The sequence below is a fragment of the Eubalaena glacialis genome, chromosome 6, assembly GCF_028564815.1.
Source record: "Eubalaena glacialis isolate mEubGla1 chromosome 6, mEubGla1.1.hap2.+ XY, whole genome shotgun sequence".
NCBI classification, from domain to species: domain Eukaryota; kingdom Metazoa; phylum Chordata; class Mammalia; order Artiodactyla; family Balaenidae; genus Eubalaena; species Eubalaena glacialis.
Genome location: NC_083721.1, coordinates 126,048,356 through 126,066,473, shown reverse-complemented (window position 1 = coordinate 126,066,473; position 18,118 = coordinate 126,048,356). Strand labels below are relative to the sequence as shown.

The window sequence follows — 18,118 nt, the reverse complement described above, 5'->3', positions numbered from 1 at the left end:
GCTTTTCACATTGTCCCTCTCTGCCTAGGCCATCCCTTTACCACTTCTGCACTTGTACCTACTTTAAGTATTTGGGTGTCAAACCTGAGTCGGCACCTGTTTGGTGTTAGTCAGGGATAATGGGGAGAACTCTGGAGTAAGGGCCTTGTGAGAAGAGACCAATGTTTTTTTTACTCGCTGATTTAACCATTCAGTGAGCAACTCTAACTCTTCACACCTATTCATTCAACTGCACAAGTCAAATGACATTTGAACCTCTGTGCTTGAGTGACCAAATCCCATATATACAAAGTAGTGAAGGTCAGAGTTGTGGTGCCAGCAGCTTCCGGTGTCTGTTCTGGGGAAAGTTATTTTTTCCAAGTCCTTCTGTATAATCTACTTTTTTTTTTTTTTGTCTGAGTCCATTTTTGGACTCCAAATATTTGTTGACTCACCACATGCTTTTACATAGGTATTCTGGTTTGGGTCTTGCCTGCCTCTGACTTGCACTTTGCTTTAATGAAGAAAGAGAGTTACATGAATTTTTCACATGCTAAATGCTTTTCCAAAAACTTCTGTTTCTGTTTTCTTCAAAAGTCTTTGGTCCCTGTCTCTTTCTCCCATTCTTATTTTCTCTTCAGTGCATATGTTTGCATGTGCATGTGTGTAGATACACGTGCATGTGCACACAGACAGAAACCCACACACGCACACCCCTTTTAGCCTTCTCATATTGCCATTCCATATACTACAGTTGCCTTGGCTACAGTTAGAAACTTCCAACCCAGGATTATATATGATATATGCTGAATAACCCCTACAATAAGTGATATATAGTATACAAAGAGGTCCCTTTAAATCCAGATTAAAACAGCAGATGAATTAGGGGATGATTCTAATTTGTTTATCGAAGAGAAGTCATCGTAAGATTACTTTATATCATTTATCAAAAAAAAAATCAGTTTTAGTTAAACTTCTCAGGCATTTATAGTTGAACCTGGTCAGCATTACATTGAATGTTGTTTTAGAAGAAACTAATTCTTATTCATCTTTAAATCTCCATGCTTAGTCCAGTCAAATAGTACGTTATTTGTTGAGTACTTGAATGAATGAATTTAAACTCCCTTACTAGGGGCTTCGTATTGGGGCTTTGAAGTAAATGGATGTAGAAAGGTCTTGGTGGAAACTCTAGCAGCCACTCAATGCTCAGAAGCCAACCCAAGTCAGAGCCCAAGTGTACAAATACACAGGACTATGATGAATTTAACTGCAGCTGGTCATGGAGGTGACCATTGCGGTGGCCCATGCAGTGAGGCAGTGGGGACAAGATGTAGGCAAGTTCTCTCTGTTCTTCTCTACTTTGCCGGCGGATTTCTTTATTTCTCTATCTGGTGTTTGCAAGAGTAACACTTAAAAGGTTCCTCTAGGGAAGGATCGGGGCTATATTATTTACTCCTTTGTGAAACGATTAGGAAAAAGTTGACAAAAATTATTTTGCAAGATTTAGGGGAAAGATTATTTTGAAAGATTTTCAACCCATGTGGGTTCAAAAACTGCGGTGCCATCTTTGTGCCCCTAATACTCAGCACAGTGAACAGGTGTTCATTAAGTTGTTGTTGAATAAATCATGAGGTGAGTGAATGAAGAAGACTGATTATCGAGGTGTGGAAGCCCTCTCTCAGTCTTTTCACTCATCTGTTGGTGGCGCATTTCCCACCGACCACTGTTTTGTTTGGCCCTTTTTTGACCTAGTACTATCCCTGCTCTATGAAGGGAAATATCCCTGATAACGAATTTAACTAAACTTTCCCCACGTACATAATACAGTAAGGCCATGGGGAACATAAAAAGAAGAAAATATGTATCTTTTACCTGCAAAGAGCAAGCAATGAAGTTAGGAAGGTGAATAAGAATAAAATAGCAAAATGTGACGATTACAAGACAACACATAATCAAGAATACATTAGTGTATGTGAATAATACGTAAGAGCCAAGGTAAAGACAGAGGCGATCATGTCTAACACAGGTGAGAGGGGTTAAGGAGACGTGGGCATTAGTGAGTGGGCTGTTGGTTGAGCATAGGCGGCAGAGAGCATGTTAACTTGGTAGTGTGCGGAGTAATGAGATGGTTAAGACTTGGAAAAACTGAAGCGGAAAAAAGCCCCAACATTAAGATAACAGTATATTGTTACTTTTTGTTTTGTTTGTTTTTGCAGGAGATTACCAGGCCTCCCTTTGAGAGATCACAAATGAGTCAATTCGGAGCCAACTGTCCCTTCATCCCAGGTGTTAAACCTGTCTTAACTCTTCATAATGGTGCCTAATTATGTTTCTAGGATTGTGCAGGCACTTAGGAAATTATTTTGCTTATTTGAGAATAACGTGAACTCTTTTTAACATTACCTTTTAAAAAATAGTTTGGGGCTTGGAAAATCCTGGCTGTTGGCGATCAAATTGATCACTTTTTAGGAAACCTAGCGTGGCTGCCCCTTGTAGAATGAATGAGAAAGCTGAGCTCAGTTCTGTCAGAGCAGAAAGATGCTCAGGGAAAATGTGAATTACACTGTACCCATTAATAACTTGCTTTGTCCAAAGGGCACTCCTGGCTGGGGTGTAGAATAGGAGACTAATATTTAACAAAGTCAATGGTATCCCAATTCATACTTATATTAGAGAGTCAGTGGGCATTCCAGTTAACTAGAGAAAATCTGATTTGAAGAAATTAACAGGTTGATATGGAATATGACGTTGGCTTTTTGCAAAATGAATGACGCAGCTCCCTATTGTGAAATGTAATTGAAAAAGGAGATGGATGAAAATATTATAGATAGATAAAAATATTTTCCAGGTTTCCTTTAAATTAGAAAGAAAGCTCTTCAATTGATTTGTATTTCTTGCTGTTTATTTTTTCACATAGTGATTTATTCCAGTGACCCGTGATCTATCTATCTTCCTCCCTCCCTCCCTCCCTCCCTCCCTTCCTTTATTTCTTTCTTTTTTTAAAATTTTTCACCTGTGATCTTTCAACTTGTAGTGGAGAGCTGAATATAGGATGTGAAAGGAAAAGAGGAGGGCTGTGGTGGGAGCTAAGTTTGTGGAGAAGGGAAGGAGGAGACAGGATACCAGTAGAACTGCTACTCACCAGAGGTACTGAAATGCTCTGGAACCTCTGATCCTGGTCACTTCTCTAGAGAGACACCATCAAGGCTCTTGCCATAAAAAATCAGGTAGGAAAGAAATATCACATTTCTTTATGTTCTTTTTTTAAAATTAATTAATTAATTTATTGGCTGCGTTGGGTCTTCATTGCTGCGCACGGGCTTTCTCTAGTTGTGGCGAGCGGAGGCTACTCTTCGTTCCGGTGCGCGGGCTTCTCATTGTGGTGCCTTCTCTTGTTGCGGAGCACAGGCTCTAGGTGCGCGGGCTTCAGCAGCTGTGGCACGCGGGCTCAATAGCTGTGGCTCACAGGCTTTAGAGTGCAGGCTCAGTAGTTGTGGCGCACGGGCTTAGTTGCTCCGCGGCATGTGGGATCTTCCCAGACCAGGGCTCGAACCCATGTCCCCTGTATTGGCAGGCAGATTCTTAACCACTGCGCCACCAGGGAAGCCCAACAGATTTGATTTTGAATCTTTTATTTTGTCTACCTTCCTTGGGCAGGTTACCTAATCTTTGTAGGCCTCTAATTTACATTTGAAGGGAGGATGCTTGTTCCATCAGAGGAACAGATAAATGGTGAGCTCATTTGTGTGAGGAAGGTGGCATAGTTCCAGCCCCACTGAAAGTCCTCTCTAAATATTTGCAATTATTGTTTTTAAGACTAGAGAAGGGGGAAGAAGGGAAGAAGGGAATTTTGGAGAATGGGCTGGGGGAAGGCTGCCTGCCCTGGGCCAGTGGTTCCCTGGAGAACTCAGAATCTCAGGTGTCCTGGTCTAGGACCACAGTGGGAGGAGGGAAAGCAGAATAGCCGGGAAGCCAAAAGGTACCAGGAAAGACAGCTTTGATCCCTTGAAGTTGGGACCTTTGGGATTGGTAGAAAGGCATCAAAGTCATGTTGGTCTCAGGGTTGTTTCTAATGCCTTTTTCTTTGAAACTGTCCTAAGAGCTTTAGATCCTGCCAATCGTAAAGGGCTACTTAGACTAATTTTGGTAAAGCTTTTAAAGGTTCAAGGAAGTTAGAAATTTGAGGGAGGAGAAAAGATGAGATCCAATTTCATCTAAATTAAGATGTTCATTTTTAGAATATACTTTCTTAACTTTCCAAATTTATGTTTGGTTGTGTCAGGTACACTTGAGGATTAGGAGAGGGGAAAAAAGGGGCTTTAATTGGTGAAAGAAGGTTTTACTTAAAATTATATGGGCTAGGGCTTCCCTGGTGGTGCAGTGGTTGAGGGTCTGCCTGCCAGTGCGGGGGACGCGGGTTCGAGCCCTGGTCTGGGAGGATCCCACGTGCCGCGGAGCGGCTGGGCCCGTGAGCCACAACTGCTGAGCCTGCGTGTCTGGAGCCTGTGCTCCGCAACAAGAGGCCGCGGTAGTGAGAGGCCCGCGCAGCGCGATGAAGAGTGGCCCCCGCTTGCCGCAGCTGGGGAGGGCCCTCGCACAGAGGCGAAGACCCAACACAGCCAAAAATAAAATAAAATAAATAAATAATTAAAAAAAAATTACATGGGCTAAAAAAAAAGGAGAGGAGGAAAGCAGAGTTGAAATTATTGAAGATATATAGGGCACATGTCAAAATCCATGGGAAGATGTACTTGTCTAGAGAATTCAGCATAACCTGCCCTGTTGGTGGGTCTCTGGTCAGTGATCCTGGCCACCTCTGGGCTGCATCTTTCAGGACTGACTTTGGAAAACTATGCTCTGAGCTGTATCAGGCATCCAGGTATGTGTGTTTCAGTGTTACATGTTTGGGTACTTGTTAATGATGTGTTCTTCATTTCTAAAACTACAAAGTGAATTCTAGTAACTGTGTATTCTACAGTGTTTCAGGACCGACAGGTTATGTGGTAAATAAAAATAAGTTGATCTAGCTAGAATTTTTTCCCCAAAACTTTACAAAGAATTTTACAGAAGCTGATTTCTTTTAAAATGCAAATTCTTATTTCACAGGTATATAATATATGCTTCATATATTATGTAAGTTATTGTGTGATTATTGTACAAACCCATATTGACATGTTTTTATGATTTGATGTCAGATTATATGGGGGAGACTGCAGAACATACTGGCCTAGAAGCAGGAATGAGACAGTCAGGTTCTGCCATAACTCAGGAGACTCTGAGAGTTATTCACTTTGGGACCTTGAGAAAGTTACTCAATCCTATGAAGCATCCCTTTCTCAATGATAAAATGAGGACAGTACCTACCTCATGGAGTGGTGAGGAGTAAGTGAGAATGGACACAAAGCACTTAGGACAGTGCATTAATCACCTAAGTCTGGGAGTAATAAGAAAAATAAATATGGGGATACTAGTTATAGGGTCATTGGGCTTTTCTTCTAAAATTTTAACATACTACTTTGAAAATTTAATTCTCGTCCATAAAGTTTGTAAACGTCAGTGCTTTTTATTGTAGCAGGAACATTTTTCCATGGAAAAATATCATAGTAAGCAATTTATTTGGGGATCATGTAACAGTCCTTTACACATCAAATATTTTCTCAGCCAACAGTGTATATTGCTCCCGATAAGTTTATTGTGCTATGTAAAAACGCTTGTTGGGACTTCCCTGGCGATCCAGTGGTTGGGACTCCATGCTCTCAATGCAGGGGGTGCAGGTTCAATCCCTGATGAGGGAACTAAGATCCTGCATGCTGCGCGGAGCAGCCAAAAAAAACATGCTTGTTAAGGCACACTATACACTGTACTTAGTTTCTGAAGAATCCTAATATTATCATAATTTTGCAAAACCTTAGAAAAATATTGGTATTGTATGTTTATGCATGAGTCTACACTTATAAAAGAGGCAATATATTTTCCATTAACCATTCTACTGCTAAATCGTCATACCTTTGTGGAAGGCTATAAATCACTTTGCTATTTTAATCATAGTATTTTGCTTTGTAAGGAAATATAGGTGCTCTTACTTAAAATTGTAACATATAGATATAGGTACTGTATATATTAATCTTATTATCTGTCAGTGTTCAATAGTGTATACTTTCAGACCACTAGTATTTATTTTATTTTTTTCCAGTGTTTTACCACAATTACTTCTATTGTTTTTCAGTTATTTTTTTAAAATTTTATTTATTTATGGCTGTGTTGGGTCCTCGTTTCTGTGCGAGGGCTTTCTCCATTTGCGGCAAGCGGGGGGCCACTCTTCATCGCGGTGCGCGGGCCTCTCACTATCGCGGCCTCTCTTGTTGCGGAGCACAGGCTTCAGACGCGCAGGCTCAGTAATTGTGGCTCACGGGCCTAGTTGCTCCGCGGCATGTGGGATCTTCCCAGATCAGGGCTCGAACCTGTGTCCCCTGCATTGGCAGGCAGATTCTCAACCACTGCGCCACCAGGGAAGCCCTTCAGTTATTTTTGATTTTGGTAGGCTTATAGTCTAAAAAAATAAGTTAAAAATACACATAATGAAAAGTAAGCCCCTTTGTCATTTTGCCTCCAATCCCTCATTTTCCCTCAAAAGGCAATCACTGTTACCTTTCTTTGTATCCTTCTGGAAATGCTTTTATAAATACACAACTGATACAGCTCCCCTTCCCCCAGCCATACTTATTCTTCTGCATCTTGCTGTCTTCTTTTAAGAATATATCTTAAAGATTGTTCTGTATTTTTCTCATTTAAATACTAAAGGACTTGTATAATGCTATAAACTTCTTTATCCTTATGAAATAATATCATTTGGGTAAATTGCTTTTTCACTACGTTTATGTGCTGGTTTTGTCTGATTGTGGGAGAATAAAGATATTTTATGTAATTAACAAGTGATACACATTTGAATAGGCTTGAGCAAAGAATAGAACTCCAGGTATATTTATCATTTCAAATGCAAGGTCAACACAAGGACTGTTAATTTGCAGCCTTTCTGTGGAGTGCGAATGCTAAAATTGGACCACTATTTTTAAAACTTGAGGCAAGGGATAGAAACCATTTTGAATATGGGAAAGGATATGCAGGATATCCAAAACCACAGAGAGTCAAAGCCAGCCATGACAGAATTAGCATTTTGCAGACTGGGGGTTATCCTTAAAAATCCTGAAAGGATTGTGTCATCTCTTTCAACACAAAATAAGTATGCCTGTAAATAGTATTAAATACAGTAAAACATTGTAACAGTGAGAATTCAATAAAAATGTGGACATGTATTTAATGCTGACATGTAAGAAATTGCATCCAGGAAGTAAGAATTCCATTTACCACCTTTTTCCTACTCACTTGAGCTCTTCAGTTTTTTAAAAACAGTGTAGAATTAAATAGTGGGCAGTGGTGTGTGTGTGTGTGTGTGTGTGTGTGTGTGTTTAAAATCAAAAGATTTAATTACAGATTTAGTTAGAACCAGGCCCCAGAACAACTGTAAGAGATAGAAATCTGTCATTTTGCAACTTACTGAATGGGAGAAAATATTTGCAAATGATATGACTGATAAGGGGTTAATATCCAACATATATAAACAGTTCATACAACTGAACATCAAAAAAAAAAAAGAACCAACAAAACAACCTAATTAAAAACTGAGCAGAAGAACTGAATAGACATTTTTCCAAAAAGGAATTGCAGATGGTCAACAGGCACATGAAAAGATGCTCAACATCACTCATCATCAGGGAAAGGCAAATCAAAACCACAACGAGGTATCACCTCACACCTGTCAGAATGGCTATCAGCAAAAAGACAACAAATAAATGAATGTTGATGAGGATGTAGAGAAAAGGGAACCCTCATACACTGTTGGTGGAAATGTAAATTAGTGCAGCCACTGTGGAAAACAGTACGGAGGTTTCTGAAAAAACTAAAAATAGAACTACCATAGGACCCAGAAATTCCACTCCTGGGCATATAACTGAAAAAGCCCCCACTAATTTGAAAAGATACATGCACCCCATTGTTCCTAGCAGCATTATTTACAGTAGCCAAGATATGGAAGCAACCTAAGTGTCCATCAACAGATGAATGGATAAAGAAGATACACACACACACACACACACACAATGGAATACTACTCAGTCATAAAAAAAGAATGGAATTTTGCTATTTGCAGCAACATGGATGGACTTGGAGGGCATTATGCTAAGTAAAATAAGTCAGACAGAGAAAGACAAATGCTGTATGAAATCACATATATGTCGAATCTAAGAAATACAGTAAACTAGTGAATACAACAAAAAAGAAGCAGACTCTCAGGTACAGAGAACAAGCTAGTGGTTACCAGTGGGGAAGAGGGAAGGGGGAGGGGCAATTTAGGGGTAGGGGATTAAGAGGTATAAACTATTAGGTATAAAATAAGCTACAAGGATATATTGTACAACACGGGGAATATAGCCAATATTTTATAATAACTGTAAATGGAGTATAACCTCTAAAAATTGTGAATCACTATATTGTACACCTGTAACTTACATAATATTGTACAACTATACTTCAATAAAAAAATCTGTCATTTTGAAAGAACAACAGAAGTCCTAAACAAGTTGGTATACAGATCACGAATGACAAATGCACTGTACTCTTAGAGGGCTTCACATAATTTAATATAATTTTTAAGTGATCAGTGAAAATTTTAATAAATAAATTATTTCAAAAATTATGTGCTGGGACTTCCCTGGTGGCGCAGTGGTTAAGAATCCGCCTGCCAATTCAGGGGACACGGGTCAATTCCTGGTCTGGGAAGATCCCACATGCCGCGGAGCAACTAAGCCCGCAAGCCACAACTACTGAGCCCGCGTGCCACAACTACTGAAGCCCATGCGCCTAGAGCCCGTGCTCTGCAACAAGAGAAGCCACCGCAATGAGAAGCCTGTGCACCACAACGAAGAGTAGCCCCCGCTCGCGGCAACTAGAGAAAGCCTTCGAGCAGCAACGAAGACCCAATGCACTCAGAAATAATAATAAATAATAATAATAAATTATGTGCTTACCCCCCAAATTAGGAATGTTCAGGGATGATGTTGAACCTCTTATATAAATATGTGTGTAAAAAAAGAGAATTTCCTACTTAGCTTCAGTTCTTATTATCTTATAAAACGCTCATTTTCACTTACTTTCTGAAATACATATTAACTTTAATGTAATTAGGTGTGTTTAAGAGGAATACATGATTTGTATTCATCTATAATTTTACATTGAATAGTCAAACCATGAAGTCATTTTAAAAATGAGTTGTCCTGCTATATATTAGAAGTGTTAAAAATGTAAATAATTCTTGGGAATTCCCTGGCGGTCCAGTGGCTAGGACTCGGCGCTTTCACTGTCTTGGCCCGAGTTCAATCCCTGGTCAGGGAACTAAGATCCCCGCAAGCTGTGCGGCACGGCCAAAAGAAAAAAAAAAAAAGTAATTCCATCTTGAAATATTTATCTACAGCAATAAACATGGATCTGTACAGAGCTTTATCTGTAAGGATGTTCATTGTAGCATTTGTTTATAATGCAAAATTGGAAGCAATGCAAATACCATGAAACAAAGGATTTACCAAATAAGTTATGACATAGTACTATGTGGCCATTAAATATTATGTTGATACATACAATGTATTAGTACAAAAAGTTATAATATACTCAGATTTTCACCCCGCAGTAAAGGTACAGGTGCATTTGAAAAGCAAACCAGAAAGATGTAGATAACAAAATGTACTAGTTGATATTTCTGGATAGTAGAATTGTGGATAATTTAAAATTTCTGATTTGAGCATTTGTTACCAATTTGTTACCAATTATTTTCTATAATGAATATCACATGCTTGCTTTTCTTACAACCCAGTTTTACATCATTTTTATTTGTTTGTTTGTTTTAGTTTGTCTCACCTGCTCAGAGTAAGAAGGGCCCCGCAGATCTGGGAAAGACCTAGCACAGGGAAAGGGAAAGGAGGTGGCAGTGGTTGAATGCTGTAAAGTTAAACATTCGAGCCGCAAGCTCCATCCAAGACGATCCAGCTCTAACTTACTTTATTCTTTTTGTGGACATTATTCATGTCCTAAAATTTTACTTTCCAACCACACCCTTTATATTTTTAAATGCTATACTTTCCTCAATTTGACATGCTTCTTTTACTGAAACAGTGGGTCAAATGTAAATGAAAATTATACAAACCATTGAGAAATGCCTATGCCCTGGATAAGCACAGGGTGTGGAAAACCGGTGTTTCTTCCCTTTACTGAATCACAGTTATTGTCTGGCTTACCTATGCTGGGAAAGAGTGTTATCAGGGGATCTATTCCTAGTTGTTCCTTGTCAGCCAGACCTCTCAGGTGATTTCTTCTAGATATTTTACTGCCTGTGTCCTCTGTTACTGCTTAGGTAAATGTTTCCAGAGGGCTAACGTTCTTTTTCTAACATTGCTTTTTCTAGATATAACGACCTGAAGGTAGTCTTTCCTACTCAGAGATGGAGAACAGCACCACCACCATTTCTCGGGAGGAGCTGGAAGAACTACAAGAAGCATTTAATAAAATAGGTATGCTTCAGAAAAACTAAATACACAGTCACTATTCTGCTTGATACCAGCCTTCCAGGAATGGAACAATACCTTCTATTGCTTCCACCACCACCCCTTAACCCCCAGATTTATTCCTTTTTTTTTTTCCCATCTGGGTTTCACTGGATTCTTTCTTTCTTTCTGAAAGATAGACTAAGACTGGCTTGAATTTCTAGGAGAATTGGACTTTGAATTCTTTGATCATTTCTTTGCAGAGAATACGCCAGGTTAATGAATGACAGTGTAACTGAATATGCTTAACACGATCTTCTCATTACAGAGAAAATATAGAAACACTTCCTTGTCTGTAAACTGAACTCTGGCCTCCATGTGTTTGTCACGAACAATAACACATTTTGCCTTCATGCAGGATATTTTAAAATCTTGATATAGTTTTTATTTTTTATTTTATTTTTTTAAAATCTTTTTTAAAAATTTATTTATTTAATTTTTTTCTTTTTGGCTGCATTGGGTCTTTGTTGCTACGTGCAGGCTTTCTCTAGTTGTGGCGAGCGGGGGCTATCTTCGTTGCAGTGCGCAGGCTTCTCATTGCAGTGGCTTCTCTTGTTGCAGAGCACGGGCTCTAGGCACGTGGGCTTCAGTAGTTGTAGCATGCGGGCTCAGTAGTTGTGGCTCATGGGCTCTAGAGCACAGGCTCAGTAGTTGTGGCGCACGGGCTTAGCTGCTCCGCCTCATGTGGGACCTTCCCGGACCAGGGCTCGAACCTGTGTCCCCTGCATCGGCAGGCGGATTCTTAACCACTGCGCCACCAGGGAAGCCCTTGATACAGTTTTTAAAGGCCATATGTCTTATTTTCCTTCTCCCTCATGCATAATTTAAAAATCTTAGTGTTGCTTTTAAAGGCCACACCTCTTATATTTCTTCTTTCACTTTTAAAGCCATTCAGTGTTTTGCCTTTACGACATCATTTTGACAGCTTTGTCTTTTTCTTCCAGAAAATTCCCCCATCCTCTGTCAGATCACGATTCTTCTGCATTTTGCTCTTAGGAAACCCTTGAGAGTCTGAATACCATCTTTTGCTCTAGTCTGTACATGCGTGCAAGTGAAAGGTGAACCTAGGGAAAGGTGAGTGCAGTGAATAGACATTGAGATGGTAACACTCTCAACCTTGCCCCTGCCTCAGTGGGCTCCTTTGCTGGTGCATTAGAGCACTCTGGAAAGCAGAGTCAGAGGGTAGACCAGGGAGGATGGAATGATCACGGTTGTTCTTGTGCCTAGATTTCTCACAAACCTAGTGAATAATGACTAAAATTAATGTAGGTGAAATGCAGTGCAGAAGTTTCAGAGATCAAGATAAAGAAAGAAAGATTTAAGTTTTAAAAAATAAAGCTCTCTCTGAAAAAAAAAAATGAGTAAAGTTCTCAGGAAGCTCGTGACTTACAAACTATTGCTCTGAAATAAAGTGAATTCGACACATCTCTGGGCCTTTCTACTTCTCCCTTCACAGCTGTTTCCAGAGTAACTCAGACCTTCAGAATACAGTCCACATGGTGGCCGCCTTAGGCTCGTTATTTTGCAGGCAGTAGAGCATTGCATGATTTCTAAAAAGTTATTGTTAAAAATACATTTTATGGAGTATTGTGTGCAGTGCACAGAGTCTTTCCAAGACAAAAATGGGGCAATTATTGGAATGTTCTGCTCATTTCGAGCATTGAAACAGAGGAAGTAATAAAAATGTATCTCCTAGTTTGGTATTTTTCGTTATATTTTAGGTACAGTTTGGCAGCTTGAATAAAAGTGCTACCTCGGTCTTAGTGAAACGAATGAATTACTTCTATTTCCTTTCACACACCAACTTTAATCTTTGTGACTCATGGACATATAATCTTGCAATATTTATTTAATGATATTTTGAATAAATAATTCATTGATGGAACAGTTCTGACAGCAAGATAATTTGCTCTGTGTGACGGAAGTGCTGACACTAGCAGAATTTATACTTCCTCACTTTATGTACAAGATAAATTTTTACTCATGAACTCAGTAATCCTCTGCTAATTTGTACCAAACAACTTTTCTCAGAGGGAGAGGGACATGCCCATCCAACCTTGCTAGCTGGGATATTTTTGGGTCTCTAGGGAGAAGTGAGAAGTTAAAATATTTGTCTTTTTTTTTCCAATTGTGGTAAAATAGACATAACATAAAATTTACCATTTTAACCATTTTCAAGTGTACAGTTTGTTGGCATTAAGTAGATTCACATTGTTATGCAACTTTCACCACCATCTATTTCTAGAACTTTTTTATCTTCCCAAACTGAAACTATACTCATTAAAGACTATTAAAGACTGACTCCTCAACAATCCACCTCCCCACCCCACCCCCCGCCCATGCCTGCCCCCTGGGGCTACCACCATTCTACTTTGGTCTCTGTGAATTTGGCTACTCTAGGTAGCTCATATAAGTGGAATCATATAATATTTGTTTTTCTGTGACTGGCTTATTTCACTTAGCATAATGTCTTCAGGGTTCATCTGTGTTGTAGCATGTGTTAGAATTTCCTTTTTAAGATGGAATAACATTCCATTGTATGTCTTTACTACGTTTTGTTTATCCATTCATCTGTTGATGGGCTTCTGAGTTGTTTCTACCCTTTTGGCTATTGTGAGTAATGTTACTATGAACATGGGTGTACAAATATCTGTTCAAGTCTCTCTCTTCAGTTATTTTTGGTATATACTCAGAAGTGAAATTGCTGGATAATTTAATTCTGTTTAATTTTTTTGCGGAACTACCAAACAGTTTCCAACAGCGGCTGCACCGTTTTAATTCCTACCAGCAATGCTCAAGGGTTCCAATTTCTTCAAATCCATGCCAATGATTATTACTTTCTGTTTTTGTTTGTTTGTTTGTTTTTACAACAGCTATCCTCATGAGTATAAAATATCTCATTGTGGTTTTGATTTGCATTTCCCTGATGATTAGTGATGTTGAGTATCTTTTCATGTGCTTACTGGCTATTTGTACGTCTTCTTTGGAGAAATGTCTATTCAAGTCTTTTGCCCATTTTTAAATCAGGTTGTTTGTTGTTTTGTTGTTGAGTTGTAGGAAAGTCTTGTCTCTTTTTAAACTGTGATTTTATGGCTATTTATCCTAAGCCTTGATTTCCTCATCTTTAAAATTAGAATAATATTATTAACTACCTCAAAGTTGTTGTAAGGATTTCATGAGATAAGTCAAGTTCTTAACAAATCACTTGGCACAGAATATGTGCTCATTAAGTGGTATCTATTATTTCTTGTTATGTCACACCCAAACCACAGAGGTTGTAGGGATGGAGCTGAGATTTAAGCACACAGATCTGTCCATCTTCTTAGCCCTAACTCTTAATGATAGTTTAGCATGACGTTTAGCATGTAAGTAACTTTTTCTTGATCTTGTTTATTTTTAAATACTCCCCACCACAGTGCTGTTAGGCAGTAAGTCTGCCTAGTCTCTTTGTCTATTTCAGGATTATAGGAAACAATTCTAAACTGGTGATGTACTAAATAATGAGATTTTACTCTAAATTCAAAGAAAACAATTATTGCAATTTCAAGCAATTTAGCTTCCTTTTGAGATTATAGCACTATTTTGGTTCTTGGTAGATTCTAGTTTGGAAATTTTTCATCATTCTGAACAGTATTAATTCTAAAACTTGTGTATGAGAGTTTAAAGGAAAAGTTTCTGTCTTGTAATTCATTCAGTTTTAGTGTTGATAGCTCTTATAGTGAGAGGAAAAAGAAATATAGGAAACAAAGCAACTACTACCAGATGAGTAAAGAGAGCCTATACAAGGTGGATCCAGGCAACTAACCAAACAATCCAAAGCCCTGTTGCCAACTCTGGCCAGAAATGTTTTGTGTTGCCTTTGTTCTGTGTCAAGAATTGATATCCAGTCTCTAGGGAAAACCCAGGGACGGGTATCTCAGTGATGATGTGAAAACACCTAGAAACCTATTTCCAAAAGTCCAAATGAAATTATTTCTTGAACACTTAATCTCAAAATGACATCGAACATGATTCAGCCTACATAATGGTATCATAAATACCTAATGAAGAAGTAATGAATTATTGACAAGTGAAACAGAACTGCCACCAAGTGAAATGTAGACCAGAAGTGCCTTATGTGTATTTTACATGATGCACATATTTTATATGGAATGTGGGACCAGCATTTCCATTTCGTAAATTACATAGAGAAGTCAGAGTCTGGGTGGGTGTTCCCCTATGACCGATGCTGCTATATTTCTTCTAGATATCTGAGACCTCCCCATGCTTAATTCTTTGAAACTTAGTCATGTGCTAAACCTGAGTTTTTCGTCTGTCAGCACAATGTCCTTATTATACACTTAAAATACATATGGTAACCCTAAATCTATGGGGGTAAAGTTCATTAAATATGAATTTTTTTGGTAAAGTATATAGTATACCTTGTACAATTCAGGTGTAGGAGAAAAGATTACTGCCACTTGTGAAACAAACCTGAAATGTTCTGCCTGCCTGTGAATCTCCCGAACAGCCTTCTCTTTTTTTTTCTTTTAATATTTATATATTTATTTATTTGGCTACATTGGGTCTTAGTTGCAGCACGCAGGCTCTTCATTGCAGCATGCGGGCTTCTCTCTAGTTGTGGTGCGTGGGCTCAGTAGTTGCAGCACACGGGCTTAGTTGTCCCACAGCATGTGGGATCTTAGTTCCCCAAGCAGGGATCGAACCCGCATCCCCTGCACTGGAAGGCGGATTCTTAACCACTGGACCACCAGGGAAGTCCCCAAACAGCCTTCTGAGTGCACATCTCCAACAGGGTACAAGTGATATTTGATAGCTCATAATTCATGTTTTTAGATATTGACAACAGTGGGTATGTCAGTGACTATGAACTCCAGGACCTGTTTAAGGAAGCAAGCCTCCCTCTGCCTGGCTACAAGGTTCGAGAAATCGTGGAGAAAATTCTAGCAGTTGCTGACAACAACAAAGATGGCAAAATCAGCTTCGAAGAGTTTGTGTCAGTAAGTAATCTAAATCCTCTCCTGACTACTGATTGTTTTGCTTCAAGCAGAATTTCAGTAATGTCATTGCTCTCTTTGGTTAAATCTGGCTTCAGAGACCAGATAAGGTACTGCTTTAAAGTGATGATGATGATGATGATAACAATAACAACAATAATTTCCACAGATAATTCATAAAACAAAGGAAAAAATTATTCTCAAATTGTTGGAATTGAGGTCAGGTTTAGATAATCATCTTTCATGCCCTACTAAAACTACAGTTGAATTTAAATGCTTATTGACTATCTCTGTATGCAGAATATTTTCGTATCTTAGTACTTGGTCTTGAGAAGTGGAATATTTTTTTGTAACTGAAATAGCTAAGGTATGGAAGATATACCTCCTAGAAACCGGTTGTTTCCTTGTGATTGGTTATATCTTCAGTTTTGGTAAAGCCACCAGGTGAATTTTGATGCCAGCTATGGTTTCATTTTTAAACTACCTTGAGACTCAGGGAACTGAAGAAGATGCAAAATAATATATGACTCCACCAATAAAAGAAAAATAGAAGTGAATATTGCGTATCAGGTATTTCAAACCTCTCAGGCTGAGAGAGATGACTGAGTTGCCATTGCCAGCTGGCAGTTGAGGTAGAGCTGTCACTACCTTCCATCAATACCACCATGACTGTGTCTTTCATATGAAAATTAATGAACTAATTTATTCACTAATATAATTGAATAAATATTTATGAAATAGAAATTGTCTGCTTTTGCATTCTTTATTCATCTGGCAAATTATCTGAGCTCCTTTCTTGCCAGGAACTCAGGCACTGTGAGTAATGTGCTGAACAAAAAGAGATGTAGCTCCAGCTTTCATGGAGTTTACAGGTGGAGGGGAAGACGGAATCACACAGATGGATAAAAGATAACTGTGATAAATGCCGTGACAGAGCAGGACAGTTCCCTTGAAAGTTTGTAGTAGGAGGAAGTGAACTTGGTGGGGAGGTTAGGGAACTCAGAGATTCCGGGAAATGGAAGACTGTCCCTGAAGCTGTGAAGACTGAGTTGCCATCTGAAGGAACAGATAAAAGGGGTGGGTGGGGGAAATGAGTACTGTGCAAGGCAGGCAGAGGTAACAGCATGTGTAGAGCCTCTGTGCCTTTAGGGGTGGTGAATGCTCTCAAGCACTTGAAAAAAACATCAGTGTGGCTGGAGCTGAGATGCTAAGGGTTAGGAATGCGGCTAGAGAAGTGAGTCAGGTCATCAGGGTCTTGTAGGATTTTTGTTTTTATCCTAAGAGCAGTAGGAAGCCAGTGGAATAGAGTATGAATTGACATGATCAGATTTGCATTTTTTAAAACTCACTTTGTCTGCTGCATGGAGAACTGATTGAATTCAGTTTATCCAGGCTCTAGGGTAGCCAGTGACAGAGGGACTGACAGAGGGCGTTTCTCTCTACGCCTGTGTAATTCCCAACAAAAGCTGACTTCTTGACTTTAACATGTATATGTTTGAGCTGTTCAGATGGGATAATATCTTTATTAAGGCATTTTAAAATCTTCATCATGTAGCTAGTTATTCTTTAGTTTTTAGTACAAAAGACCATGGCAAGTCTAGGCGAACAATTTCAGTGTGTACACTTTGAGTTTAATTATAGGTTGGGGTGCAAACATTTGTCCATTTCGTGTTGTTATAAAATGACATGAGAGTTATCTGTCTACACAAGCAATAAGAGCAAGAACAACTGATTAGTATTTATTTTGATGTCATTCCGAATAAATAACTATCCTTTACGCTGCACGGATTTTAATGGTTATTTAATCAAGAGTCAATTTTACTTCTCTCCCATTCCAGCTAATGCAAGAGTTAAAAAGCAAAGACATCAGCAAAACATTCAGAAAAATAATTAACAAGAGAGAAGGGATTACTGCTATTGGAGGAACTTCATCCATTTCCAGTGAGGGCACACAGCATTCTTATTCAGGTAACCAACCACCTGCTCCAAATTTAATCTTTCAGTCATTGGTTCATTCAACAAGTCCTGTATTTCATCAAATCTAAGATGACATTTATTGTAATTCACACCATTGTTTTATGTGTTCTTGAGGGAAAATGAGACTAAATTATAAAGTGCCATCAGATCTGAAATGTATCATAATTTCAGAGGTGTCAGAATGAAAAATCCTAGAATTTATGATAAGTAATAATAAATGAGTTTTTACTATGTGTCAGGAACAGTGGATAACAGAGATTAGAAATGGCAAAATAGAAGTTATTTATATTTCAGCACTGAATGTGTTTAATCATGACCTTGGAATGGATTTTTCATCCTGACCGGTGAGATGAGTTTACTTTAGACCTATTTTAGGGATGGTGGAGAGGTTTATTGCAAGGACTTTCCATTTTGGGGAACTGAGATTCCTGATTCATCTTTTATCAAGCAACCAAATGACTGGTAGAGCACAGCACCTGATTTGCTTGATCTGATAGGATCACTGGATTGTAGCCC

At 38.8% G+C, this 18,118-nt stretch overlaps 1 protein-coding gene across 2 annotated transcripts in view; it reads left to right on the top strand.

Annotated features, from left to right (window-relative positions):
- PLS1 (plastin 1) overlaps positions 1–18,118 on the top strand; it is a 99,130-nt gene that overhangs the window by 41,106 nt on the left and 39,906 nt on the right. Inside the window, exons 2-5 of one of the 2 annotated variants that reach the window (XM_061194587.1) lie at positions 2,196–2,265; positions 10,490–10,595; positions 15,465–15,628; positions 17,464–17,593. In XM_061194587.1, coding sequence (XP_061050570.1) covers positions 10,526–10,595; positions 15,465–15,628; positions 17,464–17,593 — 364 coding nt within the window. In that variant the 5' untranslated portion in view covers positions 2,196–2,265; positions 10,490–10,525. The remainder of the gene's footprint in view (positions 1–2,195; positions 2,266–10,489; positions 10,596–15,464; positions 15,629–17,463; positions 17,594–18,118) is intronic. The other variant, XM_061194586.1, reaches the window with a different exon arrangement.